The sequence below is a fragment of the Pezoporus wallicus genome, unplaced genomic scaffold (genome assembly GCF_028554395.1).
Source record: "Pezoporus wallicus isolate ANWC-B61680 ecotype Strahan unplaced genomic scaffold, APGP_CSIRO_Pwel_v1 contig_8341, whole genome shotgun sequence".
Classification (NCBI taxonomy): domain Eukaryota; kingdom Metazoa; phylum Chordata; class Aves; order Psittaciformes; family Psittacidae; genus Pezoporus; species Pezoporus wallicus.
In genome coordinates this window covers 1,117-25,000 of record NW_026638083.1, presented here as the reverse complement: position 1 = coordinate 25,000, position 23,884 = coordinate 1,117, and the positions used below count along the sequence as shown (strand labels likewise).

Sequence of the window (23,884 nt, the reverse complement as noted above, 5' to 3'; positions counted from 1 at the left end):
ACCACTAAAACTGGTAGAATAGCAAATGCTTTAAAAAAGCCTATGTAAACTTATTTAGGATTCAGATGAGGATCATTCTACTCAGCTTAGGGGTAAAACATTTAAATCAAAAAGGAAAGAAAAAGCATTTTTTCACACATGTTTTAATCCTGGATTAATTATTTTAGACATTTGCCATATTAATTAAAGCAGAATTGCTTCTTTCTTAAGTTCTTTATCTACTTTCTTTGAGTAAAGCTATTTAATACTGGAGATTGTGGAAAACATTTGTTCATGATTATCCAGACATACAGTCAAACAAGACTGAAACAAGAGCAGCATGCAAAAATGTATTTAAGGACTATCATCCCAAAATGCTGCTAAAAGCTATTAACCAGTACGTGTTAATTGCCAGAGCATTCATATTAATTTTCACTTCGGGCCCAACATTGTGGAATATTTCCCCTGATACATTTTAAACAAAGTTTAATTTAAGGAACTGCTTCTATCAACACTTATGAAAATTAACAGCCAAGCAATTAGCACTCCTGAATTAGCCCTTCCCCCATGCTTCCTACAGCATCATTTTTAAGACAGTTGCTACAAGAGAAATTGTTGTTTTTTAACCCATTACCAGAATTAAGCACAAGAAACCTTCTAATACCATACAGCAGTAGCATTCCTCACAAAAGGACTTTCAGCATCTGCCCAGCCAAAGATCATGCTGAGCTATTTTTGTTTAAACTGTCCCCAGTAGTTGAGTTAACTCACAAACCCCTTTAGGTCAGAAAAGGCAGACTTCCTTAAATCTGCACTTTCAACTAGTAGTCATGAAAATAGAGATAAGAACATTCTAGTGTTTCCTACATCTGCATGTAGGAAAGATTTCTGGCCTTCTAACAAGTTTATTCTAGAGCTGAATGATCCTTTCTTTACATTTTGACTTCCTTCTTTGACTATTTTGCACCTCTCTTTTGACTGTCCTGGAACACTTCTCTGTCTACCAACATCCTGCTGGGAATGTACGAGCATCCATTTGGTGGCAAACATCTCAAAAACTGGACTGACAAGACATTTTAGTGATTAAAAGTTCTTAAAGGAAGCAGAGACTTGGAAGAAAAATGGATGTGGGCTGGCTTCAGAGATTATTTCAAGGGGAACTGTAAAATAGAGGCCTTAGTAGGAGTTACACATTCAGTACACGGCTCCTACAAAACTGGACATTTGATCCTAGCGTGATTTTTTTCCTCTTCCAGTAACTAAATACATCTTGGTAACATTTTTCTTACTAGTGGGAATGGTCATGTAGTTGAATAGTCCTGACACTAATACTGTACTAAATCAGGATCCTTTAAGATTAATATCTCAGAGCAAACTCATCGCTACGCTTTCCAGGAACTCATGCAAGTTACACTTGTGATTTGAAAAGAAATAGTCTGGATGTCTAGAGAATGAAAAGATAACACATGCTTTTAAAGCAATTAATGAAAGCAGGTAGGTAAGGTGCAGGGAAGCTAATGTTGTGAATCTCACAGCTGTGTCACTGAAACGAGCCATTACAATACTCCAGTGTTTCAGTGGCTAAGACTTTTCAATCTGTGCTATGGTCAGTCTTATTTTCCCAACCTTACAAAAAGTCAGTGAGTTGGAACAATCAAAACCATCAAAGTCTGATTTTCCAAATTCTATAAACAGAAATATAGATTTATCTATAAAATGGATGATAATTTAATCTGTGTGCAGATAAAGAAAATCCCATTCTTAAATCTGACTCCGACTTCTTAAGCCTTGAAGTAATTATACACATGAAAAAGTAATTATAAATAACTAAAGGCTTCTTTTCATGCAATATTCTTTGCAAGAATTTTCAGGATTCATTAACCAAGATGTACAAGCCACACGATACACAAACCACGCAAACAGATGCAGGGGTTTGGTTTACTTTAACTGTTTTAAGGAAAATCTTGAAGGTAAAACCAAGGGTAGATACTGTGTGTGTGCCTTTTGTTAAAAGCTGAAGTTTACCATGTACATGGAAGCCACAGACCCATCTTGTGTAGTTGTGGGGCAAGAATTACCTGAATTCTTGAGCTGATTCGAATGCTTCCAGTTGCATTTCAACAAGGCATATTCTCTACTATTTTGATAATTAATGAACTGATCAGAAGAAGCAGAAATTAGAGCACTTTAAAATTTTATTATTTCATAAAACTGCAGAAGTGGTTATGAAAAAGACACTCTGTCTGGCAGAAAACACCTGCAAGATGTAAGCAGATTAATAAATTGGCTTGGTTGATATTAGAGCATGCAGTGTTTTCTTATTTTTAACCGATTAGCTGAAACAATGCATCAAATGTTGGAGGGAGGAAGGAAAGCCCCTAAAGAGAATGGTTTTATTTGATTTCAGGTCCGTTAGGGAGCTGAATTAGTGGTAAGTTAAAACAATTCAGAATGCAGTTGAGTGCACACATGAACAAAGAGCTTCAACATGGCAAGTAGGGAGCTCTCCTCACGCTTTGCCAGTGCTCCACAAAACGGGTGTTACTCAAGCTGAAATCTGCCTTACAACCCCCAAATATACATATATAAACCAAAAGCCTAGTTATAATCTTAAAGATTTCAGAGCCACTGTGATCCCTTGAGTAAATACATAATTAAGTAGGGTTTTTTTTTAAGACATGTTTAATTAGGCCCCTAGCCCCTCCTCATCCCCCCTGCCTCTCCCCAATTATGTACCATTTCCCCAAGAGATATGTGGCTCTGTTAATTATGTAAATAAGTCATGCACTATTCCCTGAAAGAATTGTATTTATGTGAAAAATACTACTCATCTATTATCAATAAAAATAAATGAGACCTGTGATATTTCATTAAAAACACTTTTTAAAAGCTAAGATGGTTTTTGAATTTACTGTCTGAAAATACAACAAAACTGAAGTAAAATAACTCACTACTGAATTATAATGTTTCTTCTGTATCTCAGATGGTCCAGTAGGTATTTAAAATAGACAACATATGCAGAGAGAATAAATTCTATAAGCCTATTATTGACACACTTACCAGAGTAATATAAATGATGCTGTTAATATAGTGAGATTATACTCTAACAAAATGATAATGTAATTATTCTCAAGAGTTCAAAAGGTATTTTGATTTCTAGATCACAATCAACTTGATTCATATCATACCCTACAAATCACAGTTCAGCAACATTCAGGTATTTCATTATTATCTCAAACTAACACACATAGTACAAATGTCTTCAAATGGACCAAACACCTGCTAAATGGATCCGAGTTTAAAATATGAAAATTAAGATGTTCATTACAGTCATCTATAATTCCTATAAACACAGTAAAAAGTACTTTGGATCATCAAAGTGGGAAGAAAGCATGCTTAAGTTCCTCAGTTTTCTGAGGAAGTCTACCAGGTAGCCCAAATCACGCTGAAGTATTAAAACAACAAGACTGGGACACCCCTGAATTACAGTAGAGTTCTCTTAATAAAGCAGTATTTTATCTTCACTGCCTCTGTGCATGACTGTTGGAAGTACATTTAAACGTTTGCCAAACTGAAATGATGTAACAGCAAGCCCTGAGTTTAGAACAAAGGTATCTTAGACTCGTAACCGTTAAAATACCTCTAACCAAGTTAGGACTAACTCTTACATGCTAGGAAGTATAAAATAACAAAAGCCCATTTTGCTATGTGGGCTTTATAGTCTAAAAGTTACCATTTCACAAATCCTCTGTCTACTTCTAGACATGTTAGTGGAATTATGTATCTGACTTTCCACTTCAAGAATACTTAACAGAATATAAAATTCTTCCATCACAACGGTAATGAAGCTCAAACTTCACACTCCCACAGGAGATTCCACAGACAAATCCAGCAGAAAACATATCAGTGCAGTATTTATAATTGTTTTGGAGCAATGACACTGATACATCACACCCATGTTTGTATTTCTGTTTCCAGAGTTTATGGCAGAGAAAAATATTTGACAACAAAGAGTAAGTAAACTGCACACAAGGAAAGACAGTTACCTACAGCTCTGAGCTACATAAATGCAAACTCTTCAAAGGAATGCAGTCAAGGAATGAATTTGACCTACCAGGTTTCAGTGAACCGCCTCCCTGTGTATTACAGAACTGAGTAGTTGAGCAGAACATTTAGTAGCAGAACATTTTTTGCCCCAGATATTGACCTAATGACATTTCAGCTTTACACCCTCAAAACAGACAGTGGTTTTTCCCACAGTCACTGGAGCATTTTGAGGATAAAGACAGCATAAAACACGGAATATTTAGCAAGTGTTGTTATGTAGCCAGATAGAATAGATTTCTTGTTTTAAATGCCAAATAACCAATCATTTATACAAAGGGTCTCACCATCAGCTCTGTAGAGAGATGTAGCCTAGGGTTCTGCCACACTAAACATTTACCTAACTAACCAGCTGGAGAAGGAAACAGCAAGGTAAGGTCTGCCTGAAGGTAACACCACCAATTTGCAATGAAAATAGAAGAAAGCATTCTACCAAACCTGGACCCACTGTATTTCAGACTAAAAGAAGCATGTTTCTAGATGACTGCTTTAAGATAACTGATGGCCTACTATAAAGTCTAGTTAAAACTTGAACAAGTAAACGCACATGATAAGTAACTGCCTAAGGCCTACCATCTTCAGGTCAGGAAACTCCTGGATAGGAGAGAAAACCATCTGGTCCACCTACCTTGCCATCAAATTTTGAGTACTCATTGAAGGGGTTATTCAGCTGCAGCGGACACTGCTCCAGTCGCACAGACAGTATTGACTGCTTCCCAGAACACGGAGATTTTACTCGGAAATTCTTTTTCTCAAATAGTGAGCTCAGCTCCTCTGCTGTAGGTCAGAAAAGAGATCAGAGTGGTTGTGCTAAGAGATGTACAGAGGCTACTGTTTACCACAGAAAGATAATGTTATAAGAGGGAGAACAAAATCAAGTACATAAACTTCCATTTCTATATTAACAGTAAATGCTATGCCAAAGAACTGTCGATACATCTATAACAGGCCATGCAGAAGCATTTCCAACAGAGCTTGAAACACATGATATCATGCTATGTTACAGGACAATACTATACTACCCCATTACCACATCATGTGCTGTCAGCAGTAGGCTTGGGAGAACACCTAACCTTAAAGAAGATTTTAGTGTCATGGTAGACTGGATTTGGTCTCCTCTCATAAAACCCCTCAAACCTGAAAACACTATTCAGACAAATAGCCCGGATAATTAAAACCAACAAATTGCTAAAAACAAAGGTGATAAGGGCAAGTTCTTTGGGTGTCCTTGGAAGGCTCATAGCAACTCTGACAAACAGATTTTTTATATGAAGAGCTGAATTTCCAGCAAAAGTTAAAAAAATTAAATAAAAAAAAAAAAAGGGCTTCTTATAAGGACACTACAAAAATCAGGACAGGGCCCAGGGTGTTTTAGCATATTAGTACTGATGGGTCTCATTTGCAAGAAGCCATGACTGAATCTGGACAAGGTTTTTCCACATCTGCTCTAGGAGCCAGGTATCCCCAAACTCCATCAATCACTGCCTGAGAACCAACAGAACCAACACCAGCTCTCCCTGGCCAACCAACTCTGCTCTGTGCTCCTCCATTTGGATTCTCTCACATCTCAGAGATTTACATGGTGCTCCTCCAGGGAAAGGAAACCTGCAGGGAGTCGGTTAATTTCTTAAAAGATGAAATTAAAACTTGACAAATTATAAGTAGTCAAAAGCTGAATTTAATTTTATCAGCAGATTGCCTGAAAACTCAGACAGTTGGCAAAAGTGCTAAACAGTGGCACTAGAAGATACGCAACCGTCTTGTGAGAGGCTGCGATGAACCAAAAGAGCTTGATTAAATCTCTTTTAAATGTGGCAACTTAAACTCCATGAGGTATTCTGTTTTTTGTAACAAGCTTATCTCCATGTAAAAAATAAAACCCCAACCTCAGTTACAGTTATGCTAGGGTATTACCCGTCACTGCTATTTCTTGAGCCTTTGGGAAGTACTCTCAACCTTGGAATGCAATATAACGGTTTTATTGGTTCAAGTGAAAAAGCAAGTATTCTATTTTCACCTTTTGTCTCTAGGGAAATGTTAAGATGATTTGTCTATTGTTTCCTTTGTTGGGATGTACAAAAAGAGGATCTCAAGAATTCTTCTGATTTTTTTGTGTGACATCTGCTTTGCTTTGAGTGTTGCACAGCTTTTACTCAAATCAAATCTCTCACACGACTGGAGAGTTTCAATACAGTACATTCGGGTGCCTGACTGCAGTTTTCCTTTTCTAGAAACCTTCATAATTTCAAAAATCAACTCATTTAGGAAAAACCACCCAAAACCTTCTACAGATTTGTACAAAACCCCAGAAGATGGGCAAGATTTCTGAAGAATTACCATTTCCACTGAACATTTTGTCAGTTAATTCCTACCAATTACAGATACTGAAAAAAAATCCCCACATTTTAAGTTCTCAAATTTCAGGGAAAAAAAAAGGATCATATTTTTGTATTAAACTGCTTTAATTGCAAAATTTTTAATTCTTAATTAAAACTAAGTTTTGCCATGAGTCTACATGATATGCATTTTTCAGCTTCTGTAGTTCTGTTAGCTACATGAGCTATTCTACGTGGGCTGTATGCAAGGCTTTTGAAAGATTCCCTTGATATATAGTTAATTTACATTTTATATGTTCTGAAATGAATGAATGTAAGATGTAAATACAATGCCTTATTTCCTGCTTTTACCTAAAAATACCTAGTATTTAATAAAAAGGATAACCTTCTGTATGTATATCCCGATTTGGTTTATAGGACCCACAAACTGTTATCACCAACGGAATTTGATCTCTACGCTGAAACATTCATTTTACTGATAAAGAACTGATGCACAGGAAGGTGATGTGAATTGGTGGCACCACAGAACAAAACCAACCAGACCTCCACTTCCAGTCAGTCAGCTACCACTGAAGCACCTCTGTGTTTGCTAAACCCCTAACTACCTCCAAATGCACGGAGGTTTCCTTTTTCAAGTCTTTACACTACTACCATCTTATCTCTCAAACTCATTCCTGACAAAGCAAACAGCTTGGCTCATGACAGCAGGGAAACAGATGATGAGCAGAAAATATTCTTCCCCTCCCCCCCCCCCCATTACCATACACAAAATTACTTGTCTCTCACTTCCCTTTATCCTGGTTGGTGTACCTTTATTTCTGTACATAGTAATTAAAAATGGAAAACACAAATACAAAATAGCCAGATGCCTCAAACTGCAACTACAGATCCAACTGCAGGACAGCAGAGATGCTTAGAAGAGATTCTCTCTACAGCAAGGCATCTCTCTGAGGAGTGAGTGATCACTGGAGGTGGTGTCATCAGACTCTAACAAGAGGGCAAACCAACAACTTTTCAGCACCCTTGCAGTTTGCATCGGTTCAACCATAGGCTCGACTTTGTCTAAAGCTCAGTCAGAAGAGGGCAGCCAAATTCCCCCCATCTGAGAGCAGCTATTTCTGTTGCTATTGCTCTTGTATGTATTTGCCAATAATGCTGAACCCAAGGAACAGAACAAAGCCTCATACACACACACTTGACAAGGAGGAGGACACAGTGGCTATCCTCCAAGGCTCCTTTCTTTCCCGGCCTCTTCCTACTGTGGTGTTCATCATGTAAATAAGTGAGAAACGTGCAGAATCTCAGTGACTGAGCAGAGAAGGAAAATCAGCTCTGCCAACAGACAGCGAGCGCCTGGAGTTTCCACATAACTTACTTATTTCTTTATTCAAATTTCCTCTGCAGCAGGGAGCACATTCCTACGGAGGGGGACACCTCCATTACTGCTGGCTGACAGATTATGTCTATCTTCAGGGCAGCACATAAAAGGAACTAAATGTTGTGGTGGAGCCCACATGAATAAGACGACACAAGCAGCATAGACACAGCAGGGGACTGGAGTCTGAGTGCAATCCAGTGTAAAGCAGTATCAAGCAGTATATAGATGGGAATAAAGAGAGAGAATTGCATCATCATTGGTCAAAAGCTATAAAATATTGAGCAAAGAGAGTTGGAGGTTATGGTAGATTAACCTTTAAAACCTACAACTCTGCTTACAGAAGTAGAAAGGCAAAAACATTTTAGAATGCATTAACAGAGGTATCAAACAAGCTGAACACTGTCCTCAGGATTAGTGCAACCGTGCTGCTCACGTGAGGAGCTTTGTTCACTCCTCTAAAAAAAGATATTGTAGAGCTGGAGAAGGTTCTGCAGATGACAGCCAGGAAGATACAGGGATTTAGGCAAAAAAAGAGAGATTACAAGGAGACCTCATTAAGATACACACAAATTTTACAAGTAGGCACGACAGACCATGTAAAGGCTTGAATGTGTGTCAAATATAACAGGAATAGATACTAGCTTGAGCTATAAAATATGAGAATTGAGACAGATTTTTCATTTCACGTGTATTACAGTTTAAACTATGCAGGACATTCAGTCAGAAATAGTAATATAATTTAAAAAAGGATAGCATATTTTTGTAAGAAATGAGTGATAACAGTTTTCCCAAGGAAAGGCTAGATAAGGTAAGGCAGCATTTATTACACTTTCATTTAAGTAGATCATATAGATACATTATTTCTGAAGATTAAGATTCCCTTTATCTAGAAAAGTAACCACAAAAATTATCTGTACGAGTCAACTTTACAAAATTCTCCATCCCATCAAGCACACCAAATGCCACTGGAAACAGCTGGAAAGCCACAGCTTAGGTGGACCCTGCATTCTGAATGCAGACACTTGCCAGTCAGCAAAGATATGTCCTGTTCCTTACAGACCTCACAGTAACACCAAGAGCTTTACTACCTCCATTTCTTGCTTACTGAGACAAGAGAAGCCTTAGAAGATAATGATGCTACAAGAAGACAAAACACAAACGCTGTATTAATACCTTATATCACAAAAAAATAATGCAGCCACTCGAATTTGTTCAGACCAGCAGACTAGGTTTGAAATGTATTTTCTTTACTTTGCTTTTACTAATAATTCGGAACGCCCTAATGATAGCTGAAAACAAATGAGACCCCTGTGGCTCACCACCCCCCTGCAATAAACTACGGGAAACAGGCAACTGGGGCATGGGAGGCAAATACAATAATTAGCATTTCCTCTGCGTTTTGAAAGCTGACATGAAAATTACGAATGGAAAATGTTGTAACCATCAAAAGTAGAAATAAACACAGTAGGAAAATAGGAGGTCTTTTCTTTTTACCTGAGTAAGAAGTATTCCTGTCTTTCCACTGAACGTTTTTGCATTTTATTTGATTTTGTCTCTCTTTCCGCAGACGTTCCAGTCTCTGAGCTTGAAAAGAAATATGATAACTATAAGTTTGTCAATGAAAGTTTACTATAAACAAAGACATAATTAACTACCTTTATATGAATAAAGATGTTTTATACTGCATATGTAGGGGGAAAAGTCATAAAATTTTAAAGGTGGCACCCCTGAAAAGCAAATACCAACAAAAACATGAAAATGTTCTTGATTTATAATTGAAATTAGAGGATATAAAACATTAATAGAGATCATAAAGATAGTATTAACATGGAAGAGAATAATAAAATGTGAAAACTTCTGTGATTAATATGACATTTCATTATATAAATCATTAATAACGGTCTTAAAGGAATTTTAATGCACAAATGAACTGAAGTGAATATTACATTACAGGAATAAAATTACTGTTATGAATTACTCTACCCGTTTCAAAAATTAAAGATAAATGAACTCAGACTAGACTATTAAAGTTTTAAATATAAAATCCTTTATCTAAAAATCATGAAAATTATAAAATGTCAAAGCTATATAAATTAGCATAGCTTTTTCTTCAGTGTGCTGAAACAGTTTATAGGTAGTAAAATAAATGATTTGTATCTTCACAACATTAGTCAAATCTTAAAACGAATATAATATTTCTTTATGTATATTTTGTCTCCATTTTCAAAATATGGTTTGGAAAAAAGCCTCAAACAGTTATGAGATCAAAGAACTCAGAGACCAGGGTACCAGGTAATACCTTAAATTATGTTTTTGTTTACAGTAAGGTCTCTCAAAGGAAATGGTCACCTGGTAGAAGCTACCCAAGACAATGACCACAAGAAATAACTGATGTTGTGAAGCAGCCATTCAAAATAAGAAAGCAGATTAGACTGAAAAGTAGGACTAATCATGGCGAGCACCGAAAAACAATTTCCTGGATATATTGGCAATTTTGATGTATTGAGATCATTCATTAACTGAGTTTGTAGAAGAGATTCTAAAATGCTAAATTACTCTGACAATTTTTAGATACAGTTTGAGTTCCCTGAGCAATTTCACCAATTAAAAAAAGGTTAATAAATATTTTCTATTATTATTCTTTTACATTTACTCTTTGAACCAAATTATGGACACAGAAGTGATTCCCTCCCCAGCTGGAAACTGATGAAAAAACCAATACTTTGAGGTTTAACAGCTGTAGCAAGCAGTTTAAGGTACAAACACACACACACAGACTTTAATGTTTATTTCCCACTTAAGCCAATGTAAGGCTAATGCCTAAATAACTGTGTATCTTACTCCTAATGACATGAGAGAAGTATCCCCACTTGTAAGTTTAAATGTTGGGTAAAACACTGTTGTTGTGTTCTTATTCTGAAAGGAAAAAAGCCAAACAACCTCTTTATCCCCATCCCCCCCCCCCTTACTCTAGAAACTGTAGCTTAAAATTACCTCCCAAACCCCTTTATTCCCAAATGGGCCATGATGAAATAACTGCTAGATTCAAGATTCACATGTAAATCATGTGGATAAATCACACGGATAATGTAGGTAAATCACAACGGATAAAGGAAAAAACACAGAATAAGAATCATGCATATTTTTATCCTATTTGGTTTTTTTTTGCCTCTTGCCAAACAAACACATTAAAGAGCAGCGACCATCTCCACTAACTCCATCCTACTCTTCTACCTACAGCTGATCACCAGTGACCATTTACTGTGGAACTGCACTACAGCAACTCCAAATCAGATGAAATTATCAGTACCTATTAGAAGTCTGAATTATTCAAGGTTCATTCTCATGAGAAGCACGCTAGTTTGAAAGCTTTCTGTGTGACAAATGTCACTGACCAAATGTAGTTCTTATTTCATTAACTATTAGCAGCTAGATGAGCCTTTGTTTCCAGCCATCAGCACTGGGAGACGTTGCTGTTTCCCACATCCCCACCACTCCACACACACCTGCCTCCACTGTACTGGTTTCACCCCTCAGGATATGGTGGAAAGAAGGTAGTGAGGAGATGGAGCCCAGAGCCAAAACCTACTTTCCTCCCACCTAGCTCCCGTAGAAAATAGAGGAGGAATTCAGAAGCCGACAGCTCCTGCACAAACACGATGGGCAATAACACCCTATCATGACTCACCTGGTACCCATCGCTTTCAGGACTAAGGGGATAACTTTCATATTGGAATGCACATAAAATTCATTTCCAAATTTGCACACCCCAGTGAGGACCACCTAATAACCAACACTTCTGTAGTCTCTGCAGAAGTGTGTTGAGTCATCTATGGTAACACATTATTGCTACAATTTATGAAGACACTATCACTGCAATAATACAAATAATACACAATGGCATTATAATACAAAAACATTTATATTAAAATAGCGAACTTTCTATTGAATTTATTCCTCTTCCTGTTTTTTTTTTTGCAAGGGCTCAGTACTGATCAACTCACATAGTTTCCGGGCTGTTTTCCACCCCACTCCATTTCAAATCAGAGACTGATTCCCTTGGTAACTGCATTAGGTTCCTGGTGGGACCAGCACAGGCAATAGAACATTGAAGATGTACCGGGTGAAAAGAGGCAAAAAACTGGCTCCCTAATGGACTGAGTGTCCTAACCACTATTTTGGAATATGCTGCCAGATGGAAACAGAAATGGTTTCAACCCCTAATATAGATGGAGATTATTCTATCAGCCTACTCACTTGGGGAAATAATCCTTCACAATTATTTTTTGGAGCAATTCTACAAGCCTTTAAACTTTGCCCCTCCTTCCCCATAAACTGTGCCATCAATAGAACTAAGCAAGACCTCCATGGCAATGCTAGGCAGCCTGGCACACCAACGTTCTCTCTGTGCCTTACAGTCAGCTGCAGCTATATATTTGTCTTATTTCCACATCTAACTCTCCATGACAGGGGATCAGTGCCATCTCTTTTCTGGAACTTTTGACAACTTCTTAGTCGTAAAAGGTGTTTCAAGATATCCAACACCATAAAATGCTTTACTTGTCAGGTAGAGCACAGATGTTTTTTCTGAGCTCTAGGTGGTGTTATAATACCTTCAGAAATCGTTTGAAATGTATATATACACTGTAACACAGAAAAAAAAAAACAACAAAGAGAGATCAGTATTGACCACCACACCCCAACCTTTTCATATATATTTTATATCATAGAATTTTTGTTCATAGCATCCCCTGCGTATAAGCAGAAGTCTGAACATCCTTCATGTGAAACAACAAATGGGACAGCTTTCTTCCAGTCAAGACAACGAGCGTATTTTGAAACTGGGTACACCCTCAAACTTTCTCATTTGTTAACTCAAATCCAGCTCAGGGTTTTCTCAGAAATAAAATTTCAGAAGACAAAACACAGGCAAATCATCAGCTCACATCAAACTTCATACCTCCCTTTTATAATGAATAGATTTGATGCCTCACTAGGTAGATTATTCTCAGGAAACAACCATCCTGTTCAAAAGTTAACATCTCTCCAGACATTAACAATGGAAACATCAAAGACTGTGTACTTTGGATTTAGACTTGATGTCTTTACAGTTTTAAGTTTTTACATATAAAACTGACTACCTTTGTACATGAATAAGCAAAACAACAATTAAAACTCAGCTGACAGCGCACTAAAGTAACTGAATCATTACACGTCCTTTTATGAAAAGGGTCTTGACATTACAAAAGGAAAAGTTTGACACATACCCAGCTAGTCATGCTCTGATTTGTTCATACAAGCCAGACTAATAGAAACCAAATTTAAAAGGCTAATGTGATCTTGGCTGCAAACATCACTTACCTGTGTTTGATCGTCTTCTGATTCCAAAGTCCCAGCTTGAGGTAATATCGACTGATTGGGAATATACATAGCCCTGAGTCTCACCATTGCTTCCCTGTGTTTCTGAACCACTGTCCCCATATGCTGACGAGGGATTAAATTTCTCCAGGTCAACATCGTGATCTATCAGGACCATTTCACACATCCCTGTGTCATCACTAGTCACGTGTGACTGCCGAATATGAGCGAGTATAATTGTAGGGTTGTCCAGGAAAGCCATTCTGTCCATCCAACACCAGTCCAACACTTCACTATACTATCTTCTTTCCATCTTGTTTCATGGACATATGTACCTAGAAATAAAATATACACAGCATTTTAGGAAAACAAACAACAAAATTCAAACCCTGACTCGGGAAGATTTGTATTTTGGATGCACAAAACCTGACTCAGCTTTGTACAGTGAATTACTTTAACTCTGCTCCTGTTCATGTAAGTTACACTGCATAAAGAATAGTGGTTTTAGAGGACAGCTTGAAACCTGAATCCCAAGGCAACAGAACACAACAGACACCTACAGACAGGTCCCATTACTCTATAGCGAAAGGTTGCTGTAAGGCAAAATACTCTTAAGTACTACAGAGTGAAGGCCACAGAGAAAATACACACGAGAAACATCTGTCCATTCAAATTCATAAGTTTACAAAAGCAGGTTGGGATCTGAGTTTCTTTTTCACCCATCATCATAACGTGTTACCGTTCTTCTTCTGCCTCTACGTGCCAACTCTCTGATTACTTTATTATGGACCCTCTTTGGGTTTTGTATTTCCAGGAAAAATTCTAAACATAAAGAGGTTAGTATCTCAGAGCAGAATATTGAACATCTGCTGCTGCACAGTGCTTCACGTAGGGTAACTGTTGTAATGCAGAAAAAGCTCTATGATCATATACCACAGGCCTGAATTCTTAAGCACTTTAACAGCAGTAATTGCCACTTACCTAAAATATTTCATTCAGAGTACTCAAGCAGCCTTACAAAATAAAGTAGAGGACAAAAAAAAAAGATGCAAACCACAAAACACAAGCCACACTCACACTGTTCTCCTGTTTTACTGTAGCTGTGGATTTACAGTTATTTGTTAAGCTAATTCAAGCCTGGGCTGCCTCTGAAAGGGGTGACTCTGTGCTCCTGCCTGGCCACAAGTTCAAAATCCCCACTGCTTTTCTAATCACTTGCATATCAGAGGAAAAGAGGGCAATATATTAATACCAGCTACAGAACTGTATGTGTTAATGTAGCAGTTTGAACACAGGAACAACAAAACCAAGCTTTACAGTTGCTGTTCGCAAAACTGCTGCCAGCAAGAATAAAATACTAAAGGAAAAGGAACAATTTTAAATCACACGAAGCCATATCCCATGAAAATCTCATAAAAGCAGCTGGCCTTTCCCTGGCAGATTTTAACACAAGAAAGTGAACGAAAGCATCAGACAGGCTTGCTCCAGGAAAACACATTTCATAATTTCCCCTGTATAATTCCAAGGGGAAAAGTGTGCTAACGTATAAAGCCCCATGAAGCAGCTTCTGCATTTAAACAGTTGGAAGCAAAGGTGATACCTTATTTGGACACCCATCTTATCATGAAAACCCCCAAAATTTGAAGGTGTATTGTAAATTGCAAACCCACCATACCTACCAGTATCCCCCCTACTACCAAGCATCCACTAATTAGAACATTCACTAGATTTACACCCTTCATAATTTAAGGCTTTTTTTGCTCCCTTGGCCACAAATATTGCCTTCTTTCTTTTTCACCCCCCGAGAGACTGTACTCTTTCTGCTTTAAAAAAAAACCAACAACAGACAAATCCAAAAGTATTATATTAAACAACAGGCCCAGCAGCAAGAAGGAATTCAATAAAGGAAAAAACCTGACATGCTGCTTGTTATTAATACACATTTTAATAAATTATGCTATTAGCTAAACATGTTCCATCAGTATCCTTGGAGATACTCAAAACCCAACTGGATGAGGCCCTGAGCAACGTTCTTGAGCTGGCCCCGCTCCAAGCTGGGAGGCAGGACCAGGTCTCCAGAGGTCCCAGTCAACCTCACCGTGCTCCAACTCAAAGTTCTATTTTCTGATTATTTCTATTACAGAAAGTAGGCCTCCTCTCCCCAAAGGATTTCTCATAGTCCTCAATGTGAGAGGCCATAAGGCAAATGTCCTACCACAAGGCAGCCGTCTCCTGGCTGTGATTTACGTGTTAAAGGCTTCTTAAGTGTGACTAGTATGTGCGACATAGAGAACACAGATGCAGAAAAGTACAGTGTATGGGTATTTTTAAAAGCGCACTGACAATGTTCTTTAAATCCAATTCTTTACACACCACTCATTAGCAAAAGCCATGCTTACCTGCAAGCAGTAAGAACTTGTTTAACTAAGCAACTGCCTCAGGCTTCTAAAAGGTCTGCAAACTCCCAATCAAAAATTACTGCTGCCCCATCAATGTGTCATATAAATGTTGGCATGTTAATTGTGTATTTATAAGATTGTTAATGGTTAGTTAATTTACCTCCCACACTATTATTGTACTTGAAATGATTTAATGTCTGCTAAGGGAGTTAACAACATGTAACAGCAGATGCGAGAATTTTACCTTTATACTCTGCACCCCGACTTCACGCTATTAACAGTCCATGTGCTAAATTAGCCAAGCTTCGTTACAGTTTTACATATGCAATCACTTTTCCCATACACATGAACAGTGAGAAATTTGCACAAATTCTGTTTCAAACTGAAGTTTAATACAAATACATTTTTTCTTCCCCCTTCATATTTTTCAAAGGACACATTAAAGCCGGTTTCTCAATAAATTACTCCGAACTGCAATTTCTATGAACAGCTAACATCCCTCAAAAACCCTCAAAAAAACAGAAGAAAAGTTCAGATTTTTTTTCAGTAGTTATTACCTACACAGTTCTAACTGGTTCCTCCTTTTAATCAAGGCAAAACACAATTAGATTGTAGAACCTGGTCTGTGGAACAATGACCTCCAATGAAGTAAAAGAATTTAGAGAAGCAAAGCTTGATTTTGTAGACCTTTACACAAATATCTGAGGCCTCCATGTCATCAGTTCCAGTACAATTACAGGTAGGAGATCAGTTTCTAAATCCACTGAGATGCCAGCATTCCGCTGCTTCTGCGGTCCTGGTACCCACACACTGTTACTACATCCACAGGTAACAGCTGAATTTAATGAATTCAGGGATTTCTGAGCCTCAGCAACTCACACATTCCTCAATCACTAACAAAAAAAATAAATGTTCTTTTAATACTTGCACTACAGAGATATTATTCTACTATTAAATAAAATACTTTGCAGACAGCTGTCAAGCATACTCTATGCAAGCACTAAAAATGAAGAGAACAAAGTGAAGCCTATGCAACCATAACGGTATTTATGTATGATGTGATATACAGGTTAGTGTCATGATGGCAAACTAAGTGGAGAGAGCTGAATCAGCCCTTCACTTTCTTTTTTACCTCCTATCATTCACCTATCTTACTTCCTGCATACTACCTGACCGACACCCTGGGTATGAGCACCCTCTCTCCCCTTTTCCTGGTCTCACTTCTATACTGCTGAAGTGCTCCTGTTAACTGTATGCAGTTACAGAACCTCCTCAAAGGTGTAAAACTGCACCATCAAGAGGCTGAATGACTTGCCAGGTTTTGCAGCAACTTTAGCAAAATCAGACAGCTGGATCTCAGTCTACTATTTTTATCAGAAGTATTCCTCTTCCAGTAACCCACTGCTATATTTATGGCATCTATAGACTCTCGCAGCAAGTGAAGCTAGGTTGTTATGCAGATCAGCCTCATTCATAACGCGGCATACGATAAGTAATGCAGAACGCCCTACAAATTATTCAGCTCCCAGTGGGTGACACAAAGATCTTGGAAAGAGGATATGTAGTTATACAGGCTGTACCTTACACACACGGATGAACACATCTGAAGTTGGGGAGGCAACTTCATCATTACAACATACTAAGTGCTCTTGTGACCCTCCTGCTTGCTTGACATACTGTATTTATTTAAATATAAAGAAGATTTTCTCACTTCGCTCTTTCCCCCCCAAACCCCATGCATATCCCAAACCCAATTTGAGTCATATTTGCATGTTATTCTACATCAAGTGCAGAAGCAAGTGTGAGATAAGGGGAAAGGATGAGCTAAACACACACTTCTCCTGACTGCCATCCTTCCCATCCATCGTACCAACCCTCTGCACACCAGCAAAGGCGACAGCAGGCACAGCTGGGAACGCTGGACCACACTGACTTGTGGGACTGTGACTGCGTGTCAACCTGCTCTTACTGCTGGGTTCAGAGGAAAACAATTGACCTTGAGCACAGAAAACGTAGAGTCTGTGGGTTACCTTACTTTTGGGAAAACACAGTTATTTTTGGACTGAATTTTCCGGTTTGCTTTAACAAACACATGGAAGTCTGCTCATAGACCTCTAAATAACCTAGAATAAATGCTAAAACCTGGAGAAAGCTGTTAGCAGCTAAAAATGTTTTGATACAGGAAAGACCTATGACTTTGAAATCCTACCAATTTTAATGGAGTAATTTTAAGAATCCTTCAGTTCAAATAGCTAAAAGCAGCTGTAAATTCCTCCACGAAACTCTTAAGCCAATCCCTGCAAGGTTATTTTGCTCTCTAAAATATAAAAGTAAAAAGTGACAAGTGGGAAAAAAATTTCCACTCCCCTATTTCGCAAAGCTGTAGGTTTGTGGTAGTTTTGTAAAGATGGAAATATATTTAAATTGGCTTTCCTCCTTGAGGAAGTCATAAACAATTAAAGCCCTATCCAAGGTAAACAAAAATGCTCCAAACCTTCAAGTTCTAGAAGGTACAGCCTGGAGCCAAAACAACTACTAATAATGTCAGAATACAGCAGGCTGGAAGAATTGTGTAATATTATAGGTCATCTTATTGCTCAAGGGCTTCCTTAGTCACTGGACTTAAACACCTCTCTAACTGAGCTCTTTAAGTGATCTTTAAAACCAATGAGAAAAATGGGCAGATTAGAATAAAAAATTGATTCTCTCCCCACACATCATATAAACTGGAGCAAACACACTTCACAATTTATGATTCGGGTTATATGAAATAATTTCACAGTTAACTTCTGTCTGCAATTGCAAAAGAAATGGCTCTGGTTATCTATATTTGCAGCAGTACAAATAATCAACCCCTTCGAATGCCAGACAGACTCCTGTGCAGGCAGGATAAAGGCAAATGAACCACAATGTATGAAAATTTAAGTTTATGCTTCAACAAAAGCTCAAGTGCATTTAAGAATGAATACTTATCTAGAGAAGGTGTCACTCAAGCTTTGGGTCCTAGCATTAAAAAGGGAATAATCATTTGAAGTCATTTAAAGAGGTGCTCTTTCACAAGTGAAACCGGAATGTGAAAGTTATGCTAAGAAAACATTAGATTATATGCAACTTCCAACAAATTATTTGTTAGCTTTCAAACCTGTAAATTAATCTGGCATTAGCTATGTAGTTCTGTATTTATCCACTGCTTGGAATTTGGCTACATTTTTGTTGTTGTACTAATCAGGATGCAAATGATACCAACTCTGCAATTTTAATTATTGAGCTTTAGGGAAGGAGGGAGGTAATACTGGAGTACTTATGGAAGCTGTATGCTCTCCTCTGTTTGTTCCCTGATCTTGTCAAATCTTCCTTTAATTGTAAACAAGTTGATTCTCAGCTAACCTGAGCTATCTTGCACCAAGATTTTAAGCAAATAAATAAGTATAAAAAAATGCAGAGATTATAAATTAGGGCAGACAAATCTGTATCTAGACTCATGCCTGCAAAGAGCATTCTATCAATATAGTGAAATGCTAATCTCCTAATTAACAACCTAATTAGGTAATTATGGCTTTGCAGAGGGATGCCTAAATGAAATATGACAACATGGTCACCTCTTTATATGGCACCTGTGGGCCTTTTCAGCTGTCACTGCAAAGAGTGCAATATCAATTTGAACAGATGACAAAGTGTTGTCATTTTTCATTCTGATATTGTACTGAATGGTTTGGATAGGAGCAGTTTAGAAAAGCGGCATCTTGCCTGGCTTTTGCCTAATCTAAATATGTGCAAACACTTTGCTTAATTTTTAATGTCTATGATTATGCTTATTTTTCCATGCTGGCTAGCAAGCATACCTTAGCACATGCATTACATCTGCAACGTCCTACTGCGCTGCCCCACTGCACTGGAATCCCTATTGCCCCAATTCACAGCATGTATTCATCACAGTTTACTGTTCAGAAAAAAAGATGAGTATTTGAGTTCATTTTTTAAGGCTTAACTTCGAATTTAAAAAATAACAAAACAGAAGAAAGCACCTTTTAAATAACACATCTCAATTTCCATTTCATTTTCACGGCTGATGAACACTTTTCCAGAAGTGGGGGCAGCAGTTGCTGCCTGTGAGTGGGTGAAGCTGTACTTCTGTTTGCACAGAAAGCTGGAAAGAAATACTTTCAACTCTGGCACTGCACTTTTACATGGAACCATGATTTTTCACTCATATGCCTAAAATGCTTTAAAGACAATTTGCTAGGCTTTAACATTCCAAAGATGAACAAACAAAATACCTACTTGCAAAGAGGAGGATAGAAGCATAGGCTCAGACTGCTCAAATATTAGACTGTAACTTCACATTAGGTTCCTCTGATTGTGTATTCAAGAACTTAAAAAAACACCATAAACTTTATGAACACCTATACAAAGTTCAATCTTGGACAAACACAACAGGAAGCTTCAATATTTTACCTTTCTCTTTGCCTGCATAATATTGAGAGAGATGCTATGCTTTTTGGTTTCTCCTGGCATTCCTCACCAACCATGTCTACACCACAACTCAAGAGTGAGCCTCAAGTGTGGCATTATCCCGAAATTGATTGTATCTCACCTCTACAGCTGTGTCAAAGCTGCCTGGATGTGCTGAAGCCAAACATGCCTGAAAGGTGTTTAAGCATGTGAAGGCCCCTGGCCTTACAAAGCTTGCTCTGGGTGGACCCAGGACAAAGCCTGGAGACTTGCTGTAGCCACAGCCAGCCCACAGGCTCCTGGCACAGCACTGAAGTACCCCAGCCAGCCTTACTGCACAGAACTCTGGTATTAAACAGAAGCATAAGTCAAAACAAAGTTTCATATTTGTTGTTTTCTTCAGTTTGTTCCCATTCCATTTCTGACTGCATGAAAGTATTTTTATTGCATAAAAAGGATGATCATCGTCTTGTATTTTACAACATAATAGGGTGCAAGCTGCTTCTGACCTCAAAAATGCTCATGGGGGTAATACTAACTTAAAAAACTCCCAAAAGTTCAAGCCCCTTTAGGACTCTATGTCAAATGTCCCTAGCCAGATTCATGTTTCTTCAACAACAGATGAATCTCCCTTTCCTCTGGCTTTTAATTTTCATCTTGACAAATTTTTGGTCTGTCTCCTTCAAGAGCACACAAAACATACTCAAGGAGCTTTGTTTTTCTTTCTGAATAACTGATTTAGACACAACACTTCTCAAGCAATAAGGAAACGAGGTAGGGATTACCCTTGTGCTGTCCTGTATAAGAAACTGACCTTATAGACAATGAAGAGATGGATATTGCAGTTTAATAAAGCTTCTCAGCAGACACACACATACACATTAACACTAAAATGCATCTTGGGGTCTTTGTTAGAGGAACTGTCTAATGGAAAAGCCCTTTCTTGGTCACTTCAGACAAGTGGAGCTCTGCTGCTACCAAAACCTGACAGCAAACTCAGTGCATGGCACATCTCAGGCATGTGGCAGTACCACAGCCAGGAACCACCATGATACCAGTGACACAGTCAGGCTGTGGTACTGGTGCCCCCACAGCAGTATTCCATGTGCTGTTAACATCTGCATGACCACTGTTCTCCTGTTGCACTCCAAAGCCTGTGCCTTCCAGTAACTCAAAGGGAATAATTGAGGATAGCCTGAGCTCTCCTTCCCCCTTCCTCAGCCAGTGCCACTGTCTCTCTCCAAAGCCAAGACAGAGCTGCCAAAGAGATCTCCTGATCCTACATGGGACTGTACAACTTGTGTCCCGCTTATTTGCTGTCCAATTTGTGACTGTAACTGACCCTTCAATGCAGCAGTCTGTTTCTCACACTCACAGCTTAGGAAGGTTAGGAAATTTGTGCTACAAAACACTTACAAATTATCCTTCCAACCTGCTTCTCCTGCCAAGGCCTTTGCTGATCAAAGGGCCAATCCGTTACTTGCTGCAACTGGGTGAAACAGTTAAACAGATGATGAAAGGGTGTAATGAGCAAGACCTGAAACATGACTTGAGAAAGAAACGTACTAAACTGGTTCCAATTCACTGCTTCAGTTATTTCTGTACAGTCTATACGTAGACAATGATCTCATTTTTTTTTTTTAATCTAACCCAAAAAAGTGTCCGTGAACAGATCTGCTCTGATCTTGAAAAAATAAATGAGAGAGTTTAATTCCCAATCTTGCATCTACCTGGTAATCCCCTGAAACCTAAACTAACATACTTGGCAAATCCAAGCCTGGCTCCAGCATTGCTCATTTAGACCATCACTAAGCTTCCATTACCACTGAAATCAATTCGTTGGGGTATCTTCCAGGAACCCTTCTTGCTCCTCACTGCTGTTCCTGCTTCAAGTACACTAGTTCTGATCACAACCTGCCATGCATGTGAAAAAAAAATGAGACCACAAACCAGCAACACATCAAAATGTGACAACGCTAAAAGCACCCATCCTGTGAACACCCAGTCAGGGCAGGAACCCACAGGCTTTAGAAGCGAACAAGAGACTGAGCCCTGATGCCTGCCATCAGTGACCCAGGTGAAGCAGCAGCACTGGGCCAGCTCACATCCCTCTGGCCTCTGAGCAAGTGCAGAGCATTTCCAGTGCAGCCCTTGAATTCAGCACCCCTCTGCCTGCTTTACCATAACCCCGCTCCAAGAGTGGAGCCTAGTGTCCCACTTACCTGCTTTCCCTTTACAGTGCACTGCCAGGTGCCCTGCTGACAGTGCCTCTTGCCCGGCCGCAGCGCCTTGATCCACCGGAGGACGTTAACCCCGCCTCGCTCCGCACCTGAAGCTGCCCCGAGCCGCCCGGGCACCGGCCGTGCCTGCCTGCGGAGGCCCAGGAAGCCCCGGGTCCTCGTACCACAGTGGCGTCCCCCCAGCACTGCAAAGGCTCCCGCGTCCCTGTGACATGTCACCTCATCCCGCAGGCTGACCACAGGCTTTTACACCAAGGAACAAGGGCGGGGTTACAGCACGGAGCGTCACTGCCTCGGTGAACCTCCGGGACGCCCGGGGAGCGGCGCCGGCCCCGCTGCCGGCCGGTACCGGGCAAGCACCCCTCAGCCGGGCCCCGTACCGCCCTATGCCCGCGACGCGCACCGCAGAGCCCCACACTCACAGGCTTCACCCGCCGAGCCGCTCAGCAGGGCCGGGCGCCGCCTACCTCCGCCGCCGGCGGGCCGGGGCAGCCGCTTCCGGGTCCGGAGGACGTCGCAGACCGGTGAGCGCTGGGCCGCGCTGCGACCCGGAAGCACCGCCTGCGGAAGTGTCCGTTCCCGTCAGGGGCAGGGCCGTGCGTACGCGTGCGTCGCGGCGGGACCCGGCTTCCGGCCGCCGGCAGAACGGCTGCGGGCTCTGTGTTCGCTCTGGCGCGCTCGCGGCGGGTCCCGTGTCGCTTCAGGAGCCGCTGGTTCACGTCGTGCTTAGTCCGTCACTGGGCCCGGGTGTGCGGAGCGACCCGAGAGCCGAGCTGCCGTGCCTGCCCGCAGGGCCCGGTGCCGCTTTGCGGCCGGGGTTACAGAGCACTGCCGTGAGGCCGTTGTAAAGGCCAGTTAAACTCGCACGACCACTAACGAACCGCGGTAGAAAAGTTCACAAAGTCTCTCGGAGCTGCATGAGGAGACCCGCGGAGCTCAGCGCTCACTGCGGGGCCAGTTCCACTGCCAGTCTCATTGGGTGACCCTTGCAGGACCCGCCACCAGCCCGGTGGTAGTTTTGTGACTTTAAACCAAAGCTTCCACCGAGCACCCGGTACACAGGCAGAAATGGGATACTTTAGACACAGGTAACCTGCAAAGAAAAATGATTTAACGATACTGACCGGGCTTACAAGTGTGAGAACCACCCATCCGAGGCTGATGCGCCGTCTATCTCCAGTCTCCAGCATGGGGACAGTGGGTGAGCCCAGCCACCCACTGACCTGTTCTCAAGCCTCTGCGCATCTGGAACTGGGGATGTCTGCTGCTCCCAGGCTCGCTTTGCTTGCTGTGTCTGGCCATGGCCTCCTGGCCCTTCCGAGGCTCGCTGCCACAGCCATCCTCCACAGCTTCCTAGGGAAGCGGCGAGACAGTCGCAGTTAATTCCTGGGCAAAGCACGACTTGCAGTCTCTGGGTAGCTGTGCACATCAGCAAAAGCAGCCATTTGGAAGGATGGTGCTGGAGGGCAGGGAGAAGCAGGACTGTGGAATGCAGTGGAGATAACATGTTTGATGCTGTAAAGAGAAGATGATGAGGGCTGATACCAGAGGCTGAGCGAGGGCAGGGAGCCGAAACCGCTGTAGACACGGCAGACAGCAGGGAACATGAGGCCAGAACCGGACAGTCAAAAGAGTAGT

At 40.2% G+C, this 23,884-nt stretch overlaps 1 protein-coding gene across 5 annotated transcripts in view; it reads right to left on the bottom strand.

The window, feature by feature from the left end:
* MAPKAP1 (MAPK associated protein 1) overlaps window positions 1-22,786 on the bottom strand; it is a 97,611-nt gene extending 74,825 nt beyond the window's left edge. For 3 of the 5 annotated variants that reach the window (XM_057408954.1, XM_057408957.1, XM_057408958.1), the window contains exons 1-4: window positions 22,669-22,786; window positions 13,159-13,490; window positions 9,292-9,381; window positions 4,712-4,860 (exon numbers count right to left, since the gene is read on the bottom strand). In XM_057408954.1, coding sequence (XP_057264937.1) covers window positions 4,712-4,860; window positions 9,292-9,381; window positions 13,159-13,426 — 507 coding nt within the window. In that variant the 5' untranslated portion in view covers window positions 13,427-13,490; window positions 22,669-22,786. Of the gene's footprint in view, window positions 1-4,711; window positions 4,861-9,291; window positions 9,382-13,158; window positions 13,491-22,228; window positions 22,539-22,626; window positions 22,644-22,668 lie in introns of those variants that run through there. The other 2 variants (XM_057408956.1, XM_057408955.1) reach the window with 2 other exon arrangements.
* Between the last annotated feature and the right edge of the window lie 1,098 nt (window positions 22,787-23,884).